Source organism: Anolis sagrei, chromosome 4 (assembly GCF_037176765.1).
Source record: "Anolis sagrei isolate rAnoSag1 chromosome 4, rAnoSag1.mat, whole genome shotgun sequence".
NCBI lineage: Eukaryota > Metazoa > Chordata > Lepidosauria > Squamata > Dactyloidae > Anolis > Anolis sagrei.
The window spans coordinates 206,404,624-206,423,260 of NC_090024.1; the positions used below are offsets into that span (position 1 = coordinate 206,404,624).

Below are 18,637 nucleotides of genomic sequence, written 5' to 3' on the forward strand. Positions count from 1 at the left end.
TCATTACTTTATTTTCCAGATCACCAGACTGGGCCACAGCTAGTATAGAACAAAATAACATGGAGAAGAGGAAGAGAATGGTACAGGAAATAGATTAGCATGGAACAGCAGGCGAGCCCATCCGACTGCCAGCCTCTTCCCAGCCGCGCATGCGCAGATACTCTCCTGCCCACCCTTGCTGCAGCTGCGCATGCGCGGCCATGGCGGCGCCCGGGTCGGAAGTAGTGGTGTCCGGTCCGGAGGGGCTGGTCTGCTCCGGGGGACGGAACCGAAAGGCTGTCCTCTGCCAGCGCTGCAGCTCCCGCGTCCTCTTGCCCGGGGCGGCGGTCTTTGCCCGCAAAGAGGTGGGTGGCGGCCAAGGGGAGAGAGAAGGAGCCTTCTGAACAACACCCCCACCTTCTTTGCAGGGTTTTAAAGCAGAGGCTGTATGGCCATCTGTCGGGAGTGCTTTGCTTGGTCTTCCTACATGGAATGGGGTCGGGCTGGGTGGCTCTTCTCACTAAGGACATTACAGCCAGTATCTACACCAGGCATGGGCCAACTTGGGCCCTCCAGGTGTTTTGGACTTCAACTCCCATCATTCCTAACAGCCTCAGGCCCCTTCCTTTACCCCCTCAGCCGCTAAGCGGCTGAGGGGGTAAAGGAAGGGGCCTGAGGCTGTTAGGAATGATGGGAGTTGAAGTCCAAAACACCTGGAGGGCCCAAGTTGGCCAATACCTGGTCAACAATGTATTTACACCCTTGACTTGACAAGATATTTCAGTATCTAGACTAGTGTTTCGCAACCTTCCTAATGCCGCAACCCCTTAGTCCAGTTTCTCATGGTGTGGTGACCCCCCAACCATAAAATTATTTTCGTTGCTATTTCACAACTGTAATTTTACTACTGTTATGAATTGTCATGTAAATATCTGATCTGCAGGATGTATTTTCTTTCATTGGACGAAATTTGGCACAAATACCCAATACGCCCCAATCTGAATTCTGGTGAGGTTTGAGGGGCATTGGTTTTGTCATTTGGGAGTTGTAGTTGCTGGGATTTGTAGTCCGCCTACAATCAAAGAGCATTCTGAACTCCACCAACGATGGAATTGAACCAATCTTGGCACACAGAACTCCCATGACCAATAGAAAATACTGGAAGGGTTTGGTGGGCGTTGACCTTGAGTTTTGGGAGTTGTAGTTCACCTACATTCAGAGAGCGCTGGGGACTCAAACAATGATGGAACTGGAACAAACTTGGCACAAATACTCAATGGGCCCAAATGCGAACACTGTTGAAGTTTGGGGAAAATAGACCTTGACATTTGGGAGTTGTAGACCATGGGATTTATAGTTCACCTACAATCAATGAGCATTCTGAACCCTACCAATTACAGAATTTGGCCAAACTTCACACGCAGACACCCCCCCCCCCCCCCCCGTGACCAACAGAAAATACTGGAGGGTTTTGGGAGGGATTGACAATGATTTAGTTCACCTACATCCAGAGAGCACTGTGAACCCAAACAATGATGGATCTGGACCAAATTAGGAACAATTTCAGTGCGAGGATTCGCTGTCTGTTTCCAAAAAGGAAGAGAAGGTCAGGCAGAGAGATCTTCAGCCTTGTGTGCTAAAAGGCTTTCTAAAACCATCAGAAATATCTGTTTTCTGATGGACTTCTGTGACCCCTCTAAAGCCCCTCTCATGACCCCTCCAGGGGTCCCAACCCCCAGGGTGAGAAACACTGATCTAGAACTCAGACCACACTACCTCTGAGGATGCTTGCCATAGATGCAGGCGAAATGTCAAGAGAGAATGCCTCTAGAACATGGCCATGAAAGCCTTCGACAATACACTCAATATCTAGTTTTATCCTCATAATAGCAATGAGAAAAGGCACCCAGGAGAAAGTTACTTTTCTATTTTTGTGTTTGACCAAGGTTCAGAGGTCTACCAAATCAAAACTGCATGATGTGACATCTTTCAGGATACAAACCATGTGACGTAATGTAAAATAAACCATGTGTAGTTCACATTTGATCAGCCCACACACAGCCTTGTCAGAGAAAGAAAATGTGCCATGCAGATGAACAATGAAGAACAAGTAGTTTACTCTTTGTAAATCAGAACAACATATTTACAGTCATGTGATCAGTTGCATACTCACATAATGTCCTCTTATGAGAGATTGAAAATGGAATTTCTTTGTCCATATGGAGAATCTCCTTCAGCAGCCCATGAAGCAAGAGCACACTCCAAATTCTGTCCCTCTCTGCTTCTCTTTTCTTCTCTCTGTGCACTTGCATAGCTCAAGCCTGAACAAAAATGTAACAATAACCAAAAGTCCCAGGCTCAGCTTGCTCCCCGGGCATTGCCCAACCAATCGGCTTCATGCATCTTATTTTGCAGTTGACACAGACACATTCACTGATTCCTTGCATGTGCCAACAAACCAGTGGCTTGTTTTCTTTCTTTCTCCTTTTCCAGCTGTTCCTTCCCGCCATGAAGAAGAAGACGGCCCTAGCAGGCGGTTGTGACCCCGAAGGGGATGTCCTCCAAGATCACTGGCTGGTGGACGACATGTTCTCATTTGAAAATGTGGGCTTCACTAAGGACGTCGGGAATGTCAAGTTCCTGATCTGCGCGGACTGCGAAGTGGGCCCAATCGGCTGGCACTGCGTGGATGACAAAAAGAGCTTCTACGTGGCTCTGGACCGAGTGTCTCACGAATGACGGACCAAAGAACCTGCACAGAGCCTCCTGCTGGCCAGATGGGTCGCTATAAATAATATGAATGAATAATTCCACACCCCTTGAAAAGCCAGTGCCACCTTTGTAACGTCAACGTGCAACATGGTGCAAATATGGTGTTTGTATTGTTTGTCAAGCGATCTCTGATTGCCTTGAACCTCTCCTGAGATAAGCCTTGCTCTAATTCCTTTTCCTGACTAATATGTGGCATATTCATATTGGGGTTTTTTTTTAAGGCCTTCTCATGACATGTCAATATGGAACGCAATAAAATATAGAAATACTATACACTGAACTATGTGCTCTCTGAAAAATAGGCAATGTAATATAAGAGAAAATAAAACTGTTAAGGCTTTTTATTATTTGTTAGTATTATTATTTTACAGGATATTGTCTGCTTTTTTATGGTTTTCTGATTTGTTTTGGACCCAAAAAATGCAGACGACTGACTTTTAATGTTGGCAGGCCTGAAGGCCGTAGCGTAAGATTCCACAATATGATCATAATCTGTTATTGAAAATCAAGTTCTGGCAAGTTGCAAGGAAGCATTTCAAATGTGGGGAAGTCAGATGAAGTCTCAAAATGTTTACAATAAATCTGTAGAAACAAAATGTCTCTGGAGGCACTTAACCTTTCATAAATATTTGTATTTAATTAAACTTCAATTGTGCTTCTCCATTTGTGTATTGTGGTCTTTACATATGAAACACAGTTCTCATGAGTTTGAAGAAAGAGGATTTCCAAGAGTTAGTCCAACTTCTCAGTACTGGCATTAGCAAATTTTAGCCATTTGAGACACCAAATACAGGCAGTCCCCAAGTTACAAACATCCAACTTACAAATGACTCATAGTTGGGTGAGACAATAGGGAGTAAGAGTAATCTACCCTAAAGAAGGGAAATTAATACCTGGAAGAGTTATGGCAAAAAGGTGGCTTCACTGAACCTTTATGACCAATCCTTGTTTCATTTGTCAAAATCCAATCCACTTAGGCAGAAAAAAATGAAATGCAAAGGTACAGAATGGGAGAGAATGCCTGGCTCAACAGCAGTACGTGTGAAAAAGATATTGAAGTCCTCGTGGACAACAAGTTAAACATGAGCCAACAGTGTTATGTGATGTCAAAAAACTCCAATGGGCGTTTGGCCTGCATCAAAAGGATTATAGTGTCTAGATCCAGGGAAGTCAGACCGCATCTGGAATACTATGTTCAATTCTGTGCACCGCAATTGAAGGGAGATTTTGACAAGCTGGAATGTGTCTAGAGGAGGGCGACTAAAATGATCAAGGGTCTGGTGAACAGACCCTATGAGGAGTGGTTTAAAGAGCTGGGCACATTTAGCCTGCTGTCCACATGACCTTGGAGGCATCTACGGACAATGCGGATTTTCCACTTCGAAATGGAAATGAGCCCCACTCTTGAGTTGGAATCGACTAAATCTTAATATCAAATGGAAACTTTTACCTTTACCTTTTAGCCTCCACAGGACAGGAATCTTAAGGTGAGTTACTTGTTTATTGTGGATAGAGTTGAAGTTTGATTGCCTGGATTTCAATGCTCTTTACTTACTAATCCCTACATGAGAAATGTATGGGCCTCCTGATTATGTTGAATGGACCAAGCCCAAGCATGGGCAGACTTCAGACCTCCAGGTTTTTTGGACTTCAACTCCCACAATTCCTAACTGCCTCATTCCCCTTCTGCTTAAGCGGCTGAGGGGGGAAAGGAAGGGGCATTTTGGCTGTTAGGGATTGTGGAAGTTGAAGTCCAAAACACCTGGAGGGCCAAAGTTTGCCCATGCCAGCCCTAGCCAGTAAAACCAATGAAGAGGAGTTCTGGATGTTGCAGTCCAATAGCTGAAAGCAACTTGTTCTGCATCTTTGTCCCACCTGTTTTCCAGCATTGTAGTGCTACCAGCTTGGTAAAGGGAAAACTACCCCAAGGAGTGATGGATGCATCAGCACACTGTATGGTAGCATGTTTCTTAACCTCTGACCTATTCAATGTGATTAATGGTCAGAGATTCTGGGAATCAAAGACTAAACATCTCAAGCAGTAAGCTGTGTAACTGTGGATTGCTATGCTCAATGAAGTACAAACTTTGTACATATTGTAATTAGTTTGGGTTCTCTGGCCTTTGCCTGAAGTTCTCCAACTATCGTACCAAGCAATGGCTTTCACTGTCAAATTGATGTTAATTCATTTTTTGTAATGTCCAAACAAAAGCTAGCATCCAATAATTAAAGATCATTGGTATAATAGAGCTGGAATCATGGAATCATAGAGTTGGAAGACACTTCGTGGGCCATCCAGTCCAACTCGTTGCCAAGAAGTAGGAAAATCGCATTCAAATCATAGAGTAGGAAGAAACCATAAGGGCTGTCCAGTCCAACCCCCTGGATCTTTGTCTTCCATGGCATCCATTTGAAATTCCATGAAAAGTACAGTACTGTACATGGAATTCTTCTTCCTCTGACAATATTTCCATTTCAAATATTCGCCTCATGGTGGCACCACTATTCCAGAATTGCAAGGTTTCTTTGTTGTGAGATCCATCTTTGACCGCCCCCCAAAAAACATGGTCTTGTTAAAGCCACCACTAAACAGAGCAACAGCTTCCTCCATCACACTTTAGTACTTCTATTTAGTGCTTCTATTTAAATGATCACTGCCTCCTTAAAAGAATATATTTCATGTACCACTTTTTAAAAAACTATAATACCTTGGTTTTATTTAATAACAGCAAAAATAAACACAGCTTTATTGATCAAGGGGAAAAAAAACAGAATGTAGAGTTGGGGAATACCTTCCTTTAGACCAGCAAAAATGCCACAAAAGTGTTTATTTTCGAGTTCTGGTTCATTTCAACAGGTCAGGTGATACACACTGCAAGAAAGAGGAGAAAAGTGAAACCAGATGCTGAGCCATGTGGTGCGCAGAAGAGACTCTAGATGGACTTTGCAGACTATGGGTTAGTGAGCATTCCAGATATCAGATTACAAGCAGAAATGCATTTTGGGATTAAAAAGCAGCGGTCAATCTATTTGCTGGAAATAAAACCCGAGTCCTGCTCAGATTTCTTTTGCCTTGCTTGAAGTCGACACATCTGATTTGATACAAGCAAAAGCACAGAGGAGGGGGAAAATGAAAGAATCTTTACTGGCAAAGCTAGAGATTAATTTTAAGTAGTGTCCTATGTCAAAAGTAGCAAGATTGTTGTATTACCTAATGGTTGGAGACAATTAAAGACTCCCTGCAAAGTCCCCTTAATATAGTATAAAATCTTGCTCCAAGTGTCATATTTTGTACTTTTTTTCATGTCAGGAGCAACTTGAGAAACTGCAAGTCGCTCCTGGTGTGAGAGAATTGGCTCTCTGCAAGGATGCTGTCCAGGGGACACTCAGATGTTTTACCATTCTGTGGGAGGCTTCTTTCATGCCCCCGCATGGGAAGCTGGAGCTAACAGACAGGAGCTCACCCTGCTCCTCAGATTCAAAGCACCGACCTTTCAGTCAGCGGTCCTGCTGGCACAAAGGTTTAACCCATTATGTGAGCGGTGGCTTCATCTTTTGTACCAAGCAGCTATGTATTTATATGTCTTCAAGTCACTTATTGACTTTTGGTGACCACATTACCATAATTTTATAGGGTTTTCTTAGGCAGAGAAAACTCAGAGGTAATTTTGCCAGTTTCTTCTTCTAAAACATAGATTACAGCAGCTTGTATCCACTGACAGTCTCCCATTCAAATACTAACCAGAGCAAACCCAGCTTAGCTCCCAATATTAGACAGGATCTGATGATTTAGCTGTTTGGAGTGTAGAGGGACCCTAGATACTCCAGAGTCCAAAATGTAGGCCCTACACTTTAAACAGCTAAGTGTTTTCCAGTTCTCATAAAGTATAAAATTATGAGTCAGGCAATAGCCTTCATTCTGTTGGTGAATTAGAATCAGAATCTTTGAATGGGAAGGGGTTACAGGAGCCATCTAGTTTAATTCCCCACCAGGCAGGAATATACAACTGAGATGCCCAATCTCAGAATCCACCACCCTCCAAGATATTCTATTTCATGTCAAACAGCTCTTACCTTTGGAAAGCTCTTCCTAATGTGAATTGCATTCTGAGGGAACAGGGTTTTTTGTTTTTTTTCAAAAAAAAAAACATGTACTCAAAGGCAATGCCATTGACACAATATGATACCAGTCTCTGATACATATGGGGAAAAATAAATACTGATATCTGGAGCCCACTTTAACAACAAAGTAGCAACTATGTATTATGGAAGGCTTTCGTGGACAGAATCACTGAGTTGTTGTAGGTTTTTCAGGCTGTATGGCCATGTTCTAGAAGCATTCTCTCCTGATGTTTCGCCTGCATCTGTGGCAGGTATCCTCAGAGGTTGTGATGTCTGTTGGAAACTAGGAAAATTGGGTTTATATATCTGTGGAAGGTGAAGGGTAGGAGAAAGAATTCTTGTCTGTTGGAGCGTGAATGTTTCAATTGGCCATCTTGATTAGCATTTGATGGCCTGATAGTTTTTAGGTGTGGCTTGTTACTGCCTGGGAATATTCTTTGTTGAGAGGTGATTAGGTGTGCCTGATTGTTTCTTGTCTGGAGTTCCCCTGTGTTTGAATTTTGTTTTTTTATTTACTGTTATAATTTTAAAGTTTTTTAAATACTGGGAGCCAGAATTTGTTCATTTTCATGGTTTCTTCTTTTCTGTTGAAATTGTCCATGTGCTTGTGGATTTCAATGGCTTCTCTGTGTAGCCTGACATGGTGGTTGGTAGAGTGGTCCAGCATTTCTGTGTTCATCAGGTGCTCTGCAACTGTATTTACCTTCCACAACTAAGCAAGGATGTGTTAAGTCTTTAATGTTGCAAGTAATGTTCTATTGTAAGTAACAAATTGACATTTGGATTAAGTCAGTAACATAGCAGGTGCTTTTAAATCTAACGAATTGAACTCAAATAATATGGTGGGAAGTGTGATAAAAAACACACACACATTGGGTGATGAGTGGAATAAGAAATATAATGGTAGAGTTAAACCCAGTTCCTCCCTAACAGGCTAAACAAGAAATAAACTAAAGGTGTGAAAACTTTAGTGCGCAAAACAGTTTGGGGAAAAATAGAAGTCTCCCATTTCAATACAATATAATATTATAATGTCTGAGCTATACTTGCATATGAGGATAAATATGTGTGAAATATATTTCCCCAACAATAAAAGATATTGAGAAGTGGTCAGGCTGAGATTTTCCACTCCTCCCACTGCAATCGTCTTCAGCATTGAAACTCTGCTCTGGAAAGTTTTCTAGTCCTCAGAAGCAGGTTTTTAGGGCAGATGTAAGACTGAAAGAGGGAGGGAGGGAATGTTTCCTCCTCCAGTACCTGCTTCTGCAGATGCAATGAAAGCAAAAGGTACTGGATGAAATGTCAGCACAAAATTATCCTCAGTATTCAGGGGCGGCCCGTCCATTACTCGAAGTAAGCGGTGGCGGAATACTTTTTTTGCCAGGGGGCGCTGTTCTGTCCTTAGGCCACGCCTCCTCCTGCAGGCCCCATGCGCCCTCCACAGCCTTCTTCTAATGGAGAAGCGCAGGCCCCGCCCACTAGGCGAGAGGGAAGTCCTCCCTCCCTCCCTCCACGTGCTGCCAGGAGGGAGGCAGCCAGCCAGCCAGCCAGGCTCTTTCGCTTTCCCTTTCCTTCCCTGCAGCTGAGCCTGGACCCCTCTCAGGGCAGCAAGGAGGCCTGGTCAAAAGGTACTGCAAATGTCATCTTCTGTACATGCCTCCCCCAAACCCCTCTATTTTTGGTAATGGAAGTCCTATACGCCAAGCTTGGTTCAATTCTATTGTTGGTGGAGCTCAGAATGTTCTTGGGTGCTTGGTAAACTGCAATTCCCAAATGTCAGGGTCTATTTTTCCCAACCCCCTCTCCAGTATTTTCTGTTAGTCATGAAAGTCCTGTATGCCAAGTTTGGTTCAGTTCTATTATGGGTGGAGTTCAGAATGCTCTTTGGTGCTTGGTGAAGCATTCTCACCTGATGTTTCACCCACATCTATGGCAGGCATCCTCAAGAGGCTGTGAGGTCTGTTTGTAACTAGGCAAGTGGGGTTTGTATATCTGTGGAATGTCCAGGGTGGGAAAAAGAACTCATGTCTGCTTGAGGTAAGTGTGAATGTTGCAATTGGTCATCTTGATGAGTATTTAATGGCCTTGCAGCTTCGAAGCCGAGCTAGTTGCTGCCCAGGAATCCTTTGTTGGGAGCGGTTAACTGGCCCTGATTGCTTCATGTCAGGAATTCCCCCCCCCCCTTTTTAGTGTTGCTCTTTATTTATTGTTCTGATTTTAGAGGGTTATTTTAGAGGGTACTGGTAGCCAGATTTTGGGCGAGGGGCGAGCGAGGCATTCTCTCCTGACGTTTTGCCTGCATCTATGGCAAGCAGCATCCTCAGAGGTAGTGAAGTCTATATTTATAAGGGTTTATATTTATGTGGAATAATGACCAGGGTGGGACAAAGGACTCTTGTCTGCTGGAGCGAGGTGTGAATGTTTCAACTGACCACCTTGATTAGCATTTGATGGCCTGGCAGTGCCTGGAGCAATCTTTTGTTGAGAGGTGATTAGATGTCCCTGATTGGGTTGTTGTAGGTTTTTTCAGGCCATATGGCCATGGCCTAGAGGCATTTTCTCCTGACTTTTCGCCTGCATCTATGGCGAGCGAGAGGGGCGAGCGAGGCATTCTCTCCTGACGTTTTGCCTGCATCTATGGCAAGCAGCATCCTCAGAGGTAGTGAAGTCTATATTTATAAGGGTTTATATTTATGTGGAATAATGACCAGGGTGGGACAAAGGACTCTTGTCTGCTGGAGCGAGGTGTGAATGTTTCAACTGACCACCTTGATTAGCATTTGATGGCCTGGCAGTGCCTGGAGCAATCTTTTGTTGAGAGGTGATTACAGATGTCCCTGATTGGGTTGTTGTAGGTTTTTTCAGGCCATATGGCCATGGCCTAGAGGCATTTTCTCCTGACTTTTCGCCTGCATCTATGGCGAGTGAGAGGGGCGAGCGAGGGGCGAGCGAGAGGGGCGAGCGAGCGGCGAGCGAGAGGGGCGAGCGAGGCATTCTCTCCTGACGTTTTGCCTGCATCTATGGCAAGCATCCTCTACTAGTGAGGTCTGTTGGAAGTAGGAAAAAGGGTTTATATATTTATGTGGAATAATGACCAGGGTGGGACAAAGGACTCTTGTCTGCTGGAGCGAGGTGTGAATGTTTCAACTGACCACCTTGATTAGAGGGCCCGCCAGAGTGAGTGCCTGCCTTCCCTCCTTAATAATAATTTTAATTTCTCCTCCCTATTCTACTAAATTAATAATTAAATTTAAAAAATATTGAAAAAATATTGAAAAAATATTGAAAAAATATTGAAAAAATATTGAAAAAAAAGGGCGCCATCTTTACAAAATGTTTTGTAAATATTTACGAAATTTCGTAAATACCGAACTTTTTTTTTGAAAATTTTGTAATTATTTTAAATATCGAAACAAAAAAACCCCCCAATTACAAAACGATTTTAGAAACAAATTTTTGCGTTGTTACCCAGGCCTAATAGATAGATAGATAGATAGATAGTGATTGGTTTTGGGGGGGGGGGGCGCCAAAATACTGTTTGCTTACCATTGAAAATTACCTAGGGCCGCCTCTGTCAGTATTATTACTAGTTCAATCATTTTTCTTTTACCTATTACTTTGAACAAACAGAATAGTGACTTCCTCCAGTGGCCACAAACTTTGATGCAGGGCAAATTAAATTAAATTAATTTGATTGCTGTCAGATGGACCGCTGCTGCTGGTCATCATCTAGGGCAGGCGTGGGCAAACTTTGGCACTCCAGGTGTTTTGGACTTCAACTCCCACCATTCCTAACAGCCTCAGGCCCCTTCCTTTACCCCTTAGCCGCCTAAGTGGCTGTTAAGAATGGTGGAAGTTGAAGTCCAAAACACTTGGAGGGCTAAAGTTTGCCCATGCCTGAGCTAGAGAAACAGGGAGACAATATGGATCAGTGAGATGAATCTGATCTCAGTTTTTTTGAGGGAATGAATTAGATGCACTCTAAAATGGGGTGCACTCAGGTTTTCCTTCCTACGTCTTCAAAGGAGCCACATCTTTGTGTTCTGAGTTACTTTTCCTCCTCCCTTCTCCATCAGTGAATGATAGAAGCAAGGACCCCACCCAGGGCTTGACAGACGCTAAGTAGTAGTTATTCCCTCTTGGAATAAATGCAAGGGCAAGTAAATAGTCTTCATCTCTTTTCCAGAGTAGGTCTTACACACATGCGTAAGTCATTAAAAGTTTGCCAGCCACAAAGAACTAGTAACCTCCTTTGAAAGGGAACTATTTCAAGGTATTTCACTCCTGAATCATGACTACACTTAAGGGTAATGGATAGAACATAGCATTAAGTATGTTTTCATATGATTATATATTGTTGTGGGAGCCCCCAGTGGCGCAGTGGGTTTAATCGCTGAGCTGCTAAACTTGTTCACTGAAAGGTTGCAAATCTGGGAAGTGGCGTGAGCTTCTGCTGTCAGCTCCAGCTTCTGCCAACCTAGCAGTTCAAAAACATTCAAATGTGAGTAGATCAATAGGTACCGCTCAGGGAGGAAGGTAACGGCACTCCTTGCAGTCATGCTGGCCACATGACCTTGGAAGTGTCTACGGACAATGCCGGCTCTTCAGCTTAGAAATGGAGATGAGCACCACACCCCAGAGTCAGACACAACTGGACTTAATGTCAGGGGACTACCTTTACTATATATTGCCACATTGTTGTTTAGAGACAAATGCACATGAATGTTTTGGACAGTCTGTGCACTCTGTGTTGGACCACTGTTTCTATTTCTGATGTCCTTCATCATCATAAGCACAGCCTTTTAGTCACAGGCAGTTGGTGGCAGAGGGAAGTACATCCTACATACTGTGCTTGTGAAACTGTTCTTCAGAGGAAATAGTTCTAGCTACAATGGCTCCAGTTAAATGTGGCATTAAAAATAGCATCTCTCTTCATAAATCAGCTTTCTGTCATACACTGGAACACCTCCCTAATCACTAGATAGCGTGCAAGTGCATCGCATGGACTTGGACTCATTCCAGAAGCAGACGCTTCAGTGGAAAGTGTTGGTATCTTGTCAGGACATGAGCTGAAATGTGCATTTACTGATAATTTAATACAATGTTCACTCTTCCATTCCTTTAATCAATTCCAAGCCACACTTTATGATTTGGGGAGGTCACTGATAATAAACAGGGCTTAAATAATTAACAGACATAATTCCATATTGATAATGCTTAATATCACTGATATTTATTTATATATTTATTTACTTCATTTATATACTGCTTTTCTCAGCCCTCAGGCGACTCAAAGCGGTTAACAACAGCAAAATTCAATGCAAAAACATCACAAAACAAATATGGGACAGTTAAAAACAGTAGCATCATCAACAATTAAACATCAATATAACAATAATTAGTATCTCATCAGTAAAATCAGAATCCAATCTCATCATCTATTGTTCCGTATTCCTATATTCAATTATACTACTTAATAGAATGCTTGTTCGAACAGCCAGGTCTTCACTTTCCTCCGAAATGCCAGCAGGGAGGGGGCTGATCTGATATCTATAGGAAGGGCATTCCACAGCTGAGGGGCCACCACTGAGAAGATCCTGTCTCTCGTCCCTGCCAGGCATGCCTGTGATGCAGGCAAGACTGAGAGCAGGGCCTCCCCAGATTATCTTAATGCCCTAGTTGGTTCATAGGAAGAGATGCATTCGAAGAGGTAAGTAGGGCCAGAACCGTTTAGGGCTTTATAGGCTAACGCCAGCACTCGTGTCGAGATCCCTCAATGGGAAATGTTACATATGTGACACTTGGCTTTTAAGTCCTGATTCTTCCCCTCAAAAACGGCCCATTCCCCTGGGTCTTCTCTTTTAAAATACAAGACAAAAGAGGCAATTTTCACATATCCTTCCCTTCAGTGAGCAGTCAGGCTTTATTTCCTGCAATATGGATTTGTTGGATCTTCTCATGGTCCAAAGCACTCTCAGAATTTTCCTCCAACACCACAGTTCAAAAGCATCTCTCTTCCTTCGCTCAGCCTTCTTTATGGTCCAGCTCTCACATCCATAGGTGACTATGGGGAATACCACTGCTTTAACTGTGCGGACCTTCGTTGCCAGTGTGATGTCTCTACTCTTCACTATCTTATCGAGATTAATGTTAAAAAATGCTTAAGACTGATATCTATACCTGTGAATTGTTATCATAAATACTTTCAGAACACATGAATTTATACCGGTTATGAACATTCAGGACTGTAAGAGGCATTGATTATGACAGAAATGCATTTTAGGCCAATTAGAGTCAATAACTCCGATCCACACAGAGCTATCTAGTAGGATGCTTTATTACATGTAAAATAATGGAAATACCCACAATTGCAGCAGTGGGGAATAGCATATATTAAGGCAGAGCTTTGTGCCTGGCAAAAGCTGCAATGTCTAACACTTCAAGATGGGGAAATAATCAGGAATACGCTCAGAGGGCAGAGATTATTTGGAGCTAAGTAACAGTGAAGTTCAAGCGAAGAAGAAAAAGAAGGGAGACTAAAATGAGGCATTAAAGACCTCTCTCTTAATCACAAACAAAGGTACATAAAAGAAACGGGGAGCGGATGAAGATTTTGAGATGACAAAAACTGCCTCTTTTGAAACTAATAAGTTTCCTGAAGAGAAATGGGGAAGTTCTGGTTGCAGCAGGGCAAAGAAAGGCTGGGCAAATTAGTGAAGTTCCTCCTGAGCCAGAAACACCCTCAACTATTATTACTTGACATTGTCCCCAGATATTTATAAATTAATATCAAGACAAATAATTATTTGAAGCCAACTGACACCCCACTGGTCTAACCACAACGCATTTCACAACGAGCTGCAGGTTGACAGGTATATATCAGTACATCTGAAGAAGTGGGTTGATATTATTGAAAGCTCATGATAAAATAAGACTAGTAGTCTCAAATATACTGCTGGATTCCTTCAAACTGCACCCCTTTCACAATCAGTTTCTATTTCCTGTTGATTTATACCATGTAAAGGGGGCAGTAAATTGCATGTACTTTGCTCCATATCTGGTGACATGTTTAGTTCTATGTCTGATGATCCGCCCTTCACCTCATCAGTCTCAGTGAACATCAGCAATTCATAAATGGAGATGTATATTTTTCACTTGTTTTGGTATATATGAATATATGGGGCTGGCAGTCATGGTCACAGTTAAGGATATGTAACTGCTTTGTAGATACATATGACACATATGATGGTGGCATTATTGTTGCTATTGTATCCCTCCATGACAATTTATTTTTTTACAATTTATTGAGCATGGCCCAAACTGACCCCTGGTGGCGCAGCAGGCTATACTGCTGAGCTGCTGAACTTGCTGACCAAAAAGTCAGCAGTTCAAATCTGGGGAGCAGGGGGAGCTCCCATTGTTAGCCCCAGCTTCTGCGAACCTAGAAGTTCAAAAACATGCAAATGTGAGCAGATCAATGCATTCCCTTTGGCGGGAAGGAAAGTGTTCCATGCAGTCATTCTGGCCACATGACCTTGGAGGTGTCTACAGGTGAGCACCACCCCCCAGAGGCAGGACACAACTAGATTTAATGTCACCTTTACCTTTATTTTGATGGTGTAGACAAGGAAATGTTTTTCATAAGCCTGTGCTAACTTTCAACTGCAGTTTCTTTCCTAGATGCATTTTCCAGATGGAAAGTGACACAATTAAAATAGAGCACACTAATTACACTATGTAACATAATTTGAAGAAAAATCTGTTCCTAGTTGGACAGTGTTATTTCCTGTTTAATTGTGCGATACTTACTTTGTAAGTAGTTGTTATATTCCAGAAACTTTGTTTTTGTGGCTGCTACAAACTGTGTTGAATTGGTTGAGACTTTGTGAGATATTAATTGAAAAACTATAGCAAAATGTGCTGCAGGATGTCCCACAAAAGCAAAGCTTTAGCAGTTAAATAAACCTTTTCCATTTTTTAAATTATAGAACCAATTAGGAAATGACATCTATAACCCAGGAACAAAAATTAGGAAATGACATACTCTATGTTACATACTCTATGTCTATGTCATAAAGCTCACATAACCAGTTATTACATGAAAAGCAATAAATTAAAGTTATTTCCAAACAAATCTATATCAAGTCATTTAAAATGTTTTGTAAAAAAAAATGTGATGGATTTTGTTGCAAAGCATCATACTATGCGGATTGCTCCACAATGATAGGTTTGTTAAAAAAGTAACATGAAAAGATGCCAGGTGTACTATGTGGGTGTTTAAAGTCCCTCAAGCTTTCCTAACTCATTCAAGAATGTGAATTAATCCCTAGTCTATCTTGCCTGGCCTGTCTGACTAGGTAATAAATACATTACATACAGCAATTATAGCACGCAGGCAACTCCCTGAGCCGTAAAGACTCTTTCACTCTCCTGCCAGGTTCCACCTGCCCTCCCTCCGTGTTTGTACCTGTCCAAATTTATTCCTTCCACAAATCACCTATGATGAAAGAATGGATTAAATTCTTCAGTGATAACCCCCTACTTTTTTCTTCATGATAGGAGCAACTTGAGAAACTGCAAGTCGCATCTGGTGTGAGAGAATTGGCTGTCTGCAAGGATGTTGCCCAGGGGATGCCTGGATGTTTTGATGTTTAACCATCCTTGTGGAAAGCTTCTCTCATGTCCCCGCATGGGGAGCTGGAGCTGACAAAGGAAGCTCATCCATGCTTTCCCTGGATTTGAACCTCCAACCTGTCGGTCTTCAGTCCTGTTTGCACAAGGGTTTAATCCACTGCTGGCAAGGATACAAGTGCAAAATGGATAATGGGTTTATTTCAATTAGAAAGACATTCAGGAGATTGAGAAATACTCTGATTTAGAATTCTAAATCATTACAATACTGCCAATGGGTGTTTTCTTCAACTCATAATAACCCCAACAGATTCCATGATTCATATCCAAAATCATCGACATAAAACTGAAATCTTTCATTCATGTTGCTGTTTCAGTATCTCACTAAATAGTCTGAATCAATCCCTTATGACCTTAATCTCCCCTTCAACAGTATAGGAGTAATTATTGATACTCCAAGGAAGATTATAAAGATTGTGGATTACAGCCAGTCTTAGAACAGTACCAATGTAACTGAACCTACTGTAGTTACAATAAATTGTAATTGAAACTAAATTGGTTTCTATTGGTCATATCTATACATATATAGTTGGTCTTCCACATTCACGATTCACTTTCACAGATTGTATTATTGGTGAGTTTGTAATTAACTATTCCTCTTCACCCCAATCTTCCTGCTGCCACAGCTCTCCACCACTGCCTTTCCAGCAGCACCAGTCTCTCACTCCTTCCTCTATCTTCCCATGAGAGCCTCATCAAGATTTCAAACTCCTCCCTTCATCACGCCACTCACACCTTCCCATCAAAGCAACACCCAGGTTTGAAACTTCTTCCACCCCTCTCTACCTTCTCATTAAAACAACACACAGGCTTTAAACTCCTTCCTCGTTTCCACCTTGTGTCTGCAAAAACAGCTTTAATTAAGGATAGTGTGTCTCCTCTGAATGAATGCCTAGAGGAGGTAAATGGGATGGGTAAGGAAAAACAAACTGAATCAGATTAATTAAGTGCTTGACATTAAGGGTCCTAAACTGGGGCTGGAAGTGTGTTAACAAGTTCTGGGTGGGGTTACACTCCCCCTGAAAGACTGTGTCCATAGTTTGGGAGTGCACCTGGAGCTGTGTCTCCAAACATGAATCCAGGTAGATGTGACTGTCAAGAATGCTTATTATCAGCTTCAACTGATGCACCAGCTACACCCCTTCCGAGATTTGGAGGACCTAAAGATGGTAGTGCACGTGCTGGTAACCACAAGTTTGGAATTCTGCAATGCACTTTACATTGGGCTACCTCTGTACCAAGTTTGGAAACTCTAATTAGTTCAAAATATGGCACCCAGATTGGTTACTGGAACATCTAGGAGTGAGCATTTTACCCAGCCCACCACATCATTTTATGTGGCCTATGAAGCTTTAAGTACCAAGGCAACATAGTTACATTTGTACAGTTTTACAATTACAGCCTGCTCTTTGAAAGCAACCATAAGGCTGATGTGGCCCTTGGTGAAAATGCGTTTGACACCCCTGTCCTACATAGCTTGGGTCTAGGTTACCTACAGGACCGCTTTCTCCTATATAATATGCCCTGGACTGAAAGCCAAAACCAAGGTTACAACAACATCTGTTATAGAATTCTAATATGCTGATGACAATGTCATATGTGAACATTCAGAAGAAGACCTACAAGCCACTCTAAACAGAAGCTCAGCCTATTTTTAAAAAGCCTATCATTGAACATCGAGAAAACCAAAGTGCTCTTCCAGCAGTCACCAGTCAATCCCTCTCCAACGCCAGAAATACAGCTTAATGGAGGTTCTTGAAAACGGATTGGGGCCCCCAACAAAAGCCGGGACACAAAACGGGGCAAGGTTTACCCCGAAAGCACAAGCCTAGCAGACATCATTTGGTGGTCATAAAATAAATGCACAGTTCTTTAAAAAAAAAGATGTTGGAGAGAATAATTGCCACTTAAAGAAAAGGACTGCAAAAGATACAAAGAGACAAAGTACTTTTACATTGTATGAACAAGGTCTGCATTTGTAGCTAATGGATGGATATTATAGGCAGTTCTCTAGATCAGTGGTTCTCAACCTTCCTAATGCCGCGACCCCTTAATACAGTTCCTCATGTTGTGGTGACCCCCAACCATAAAATTATTTTTGTTGCTACTTCATAACTGTAATTTTACTGCTGTAATTAATTGTAATTACATATATGATGTGCTGGATGTATTTTCATTCACTGGACCAAATTTGGCACAAATACCTAATACGCCCAAATTTGAATGCTGGTGGATTTATTTTGTCATTTGGGAGTCGTAATTGCTGGGATTTATAGTTCACCTACAATCAAAGAGCATTCTGAATTCCACCAATGGTGGAAATGAACCAAACTTGGCACACAGAACTCCCATGAGGAACAGAAAATACTAGAAGTATTTGGTGGGCATTGGCCTTTAGTTTTGGAGTTGTAGTTCACCTACATCCAGAGATCATTGTGGACTCAAACAATGATGGCTCTGGACCAAACTTGGCACAAATACTCAATATACCCAAATGTGAACATTAGGGAATTTTGGAAGCTATAGTCTTTCTATATACTAAGTAACCCTTTTCCCAGTCTTTATGCCCCAGGGAAGCAATGACACCAAGCAGTTTTTAAGCAGAGGATGGACCTCACAACCTCTGAGGTTGTGAGGTCCATAAATGTAGGCGAAATGTCAGAAGAGAATGCTTCTGGAACATGGCCATACAGCCCAGAAAACTCACAACAACCCAGTGATTCAGGCCATGAAAGCCTTTGACAATGCAGAGGATGGATGGTCATCTGTCGGGAGTGCTTTGATTGTGTATTTCTGTCCTCAAAACTCTACAAAATATGAAGACATGTTTTGGAAGGAATAAAAGCCATTGAAATCCACAAGCATGTGGACAATTTCAACAGAAAGGAAGAAACCATGACAATGAACAAAATTTGGCTTCCAGTATTAAAAAAAATCTAAAATCATAACTGCAAATAAAGAACAACATTCAAAAACAGGGGAACTCCAGACAAGAAATAACCAGGAACAGCTAATCACCTCCCAACAAAGGATTTCCCCAGGCAATAAGAAGCCAGACCTCGAAACTGCTTGG

At 42.2% G+C, this 18,637-nt stretch overlaps 1 protein-coding gene across 1 annotated transcript; it reads left to right on the forward strand.

The window, feature by feature from the left end:
• Positions 1 to 183: 183 nt before the first annotated feature.
• On the forward strand, positions 184 to 3,412 carry RABIF (RAB interacting factor). The gene is made up of 2 exons (XM_060772443.2): positions 184 to 344; positions 2,473 to 3,412. Exons 1-2 carry the CDS (start codon positions 201 to 203, stop codon positions 2,716 to 2,718), a joined length of 390 nt encoding a protein of 129 aa, XP_060628426.2. The 5' UTR covers positions 184 to 200; the 3' UTR covers positions 2,719 to 3,412.
• The last annotated feature ends 15,225 nt before the right edge of the window (positions 3,413 to 18,637 follow it).

What these genes read in the sequence shown, in the direction of transcription:
- RABIF (XM_060772443.2), top strand. Translation starts at nt 201, where the DNA reads ATGGCGGCGCCCGGGTCGGAAGTAGTGGTGTCCGGTCCGGAGGGGCTG. An exon ending in CGGTCTTTGCCCGCAAAGAG is followed by an intron (nt 345 to 2,472) that starts GTGGGTGGCGGC and finishes CTCCTTTTCCAG; the next exon opens with CTGTTCCTTCCCGCCATGAA.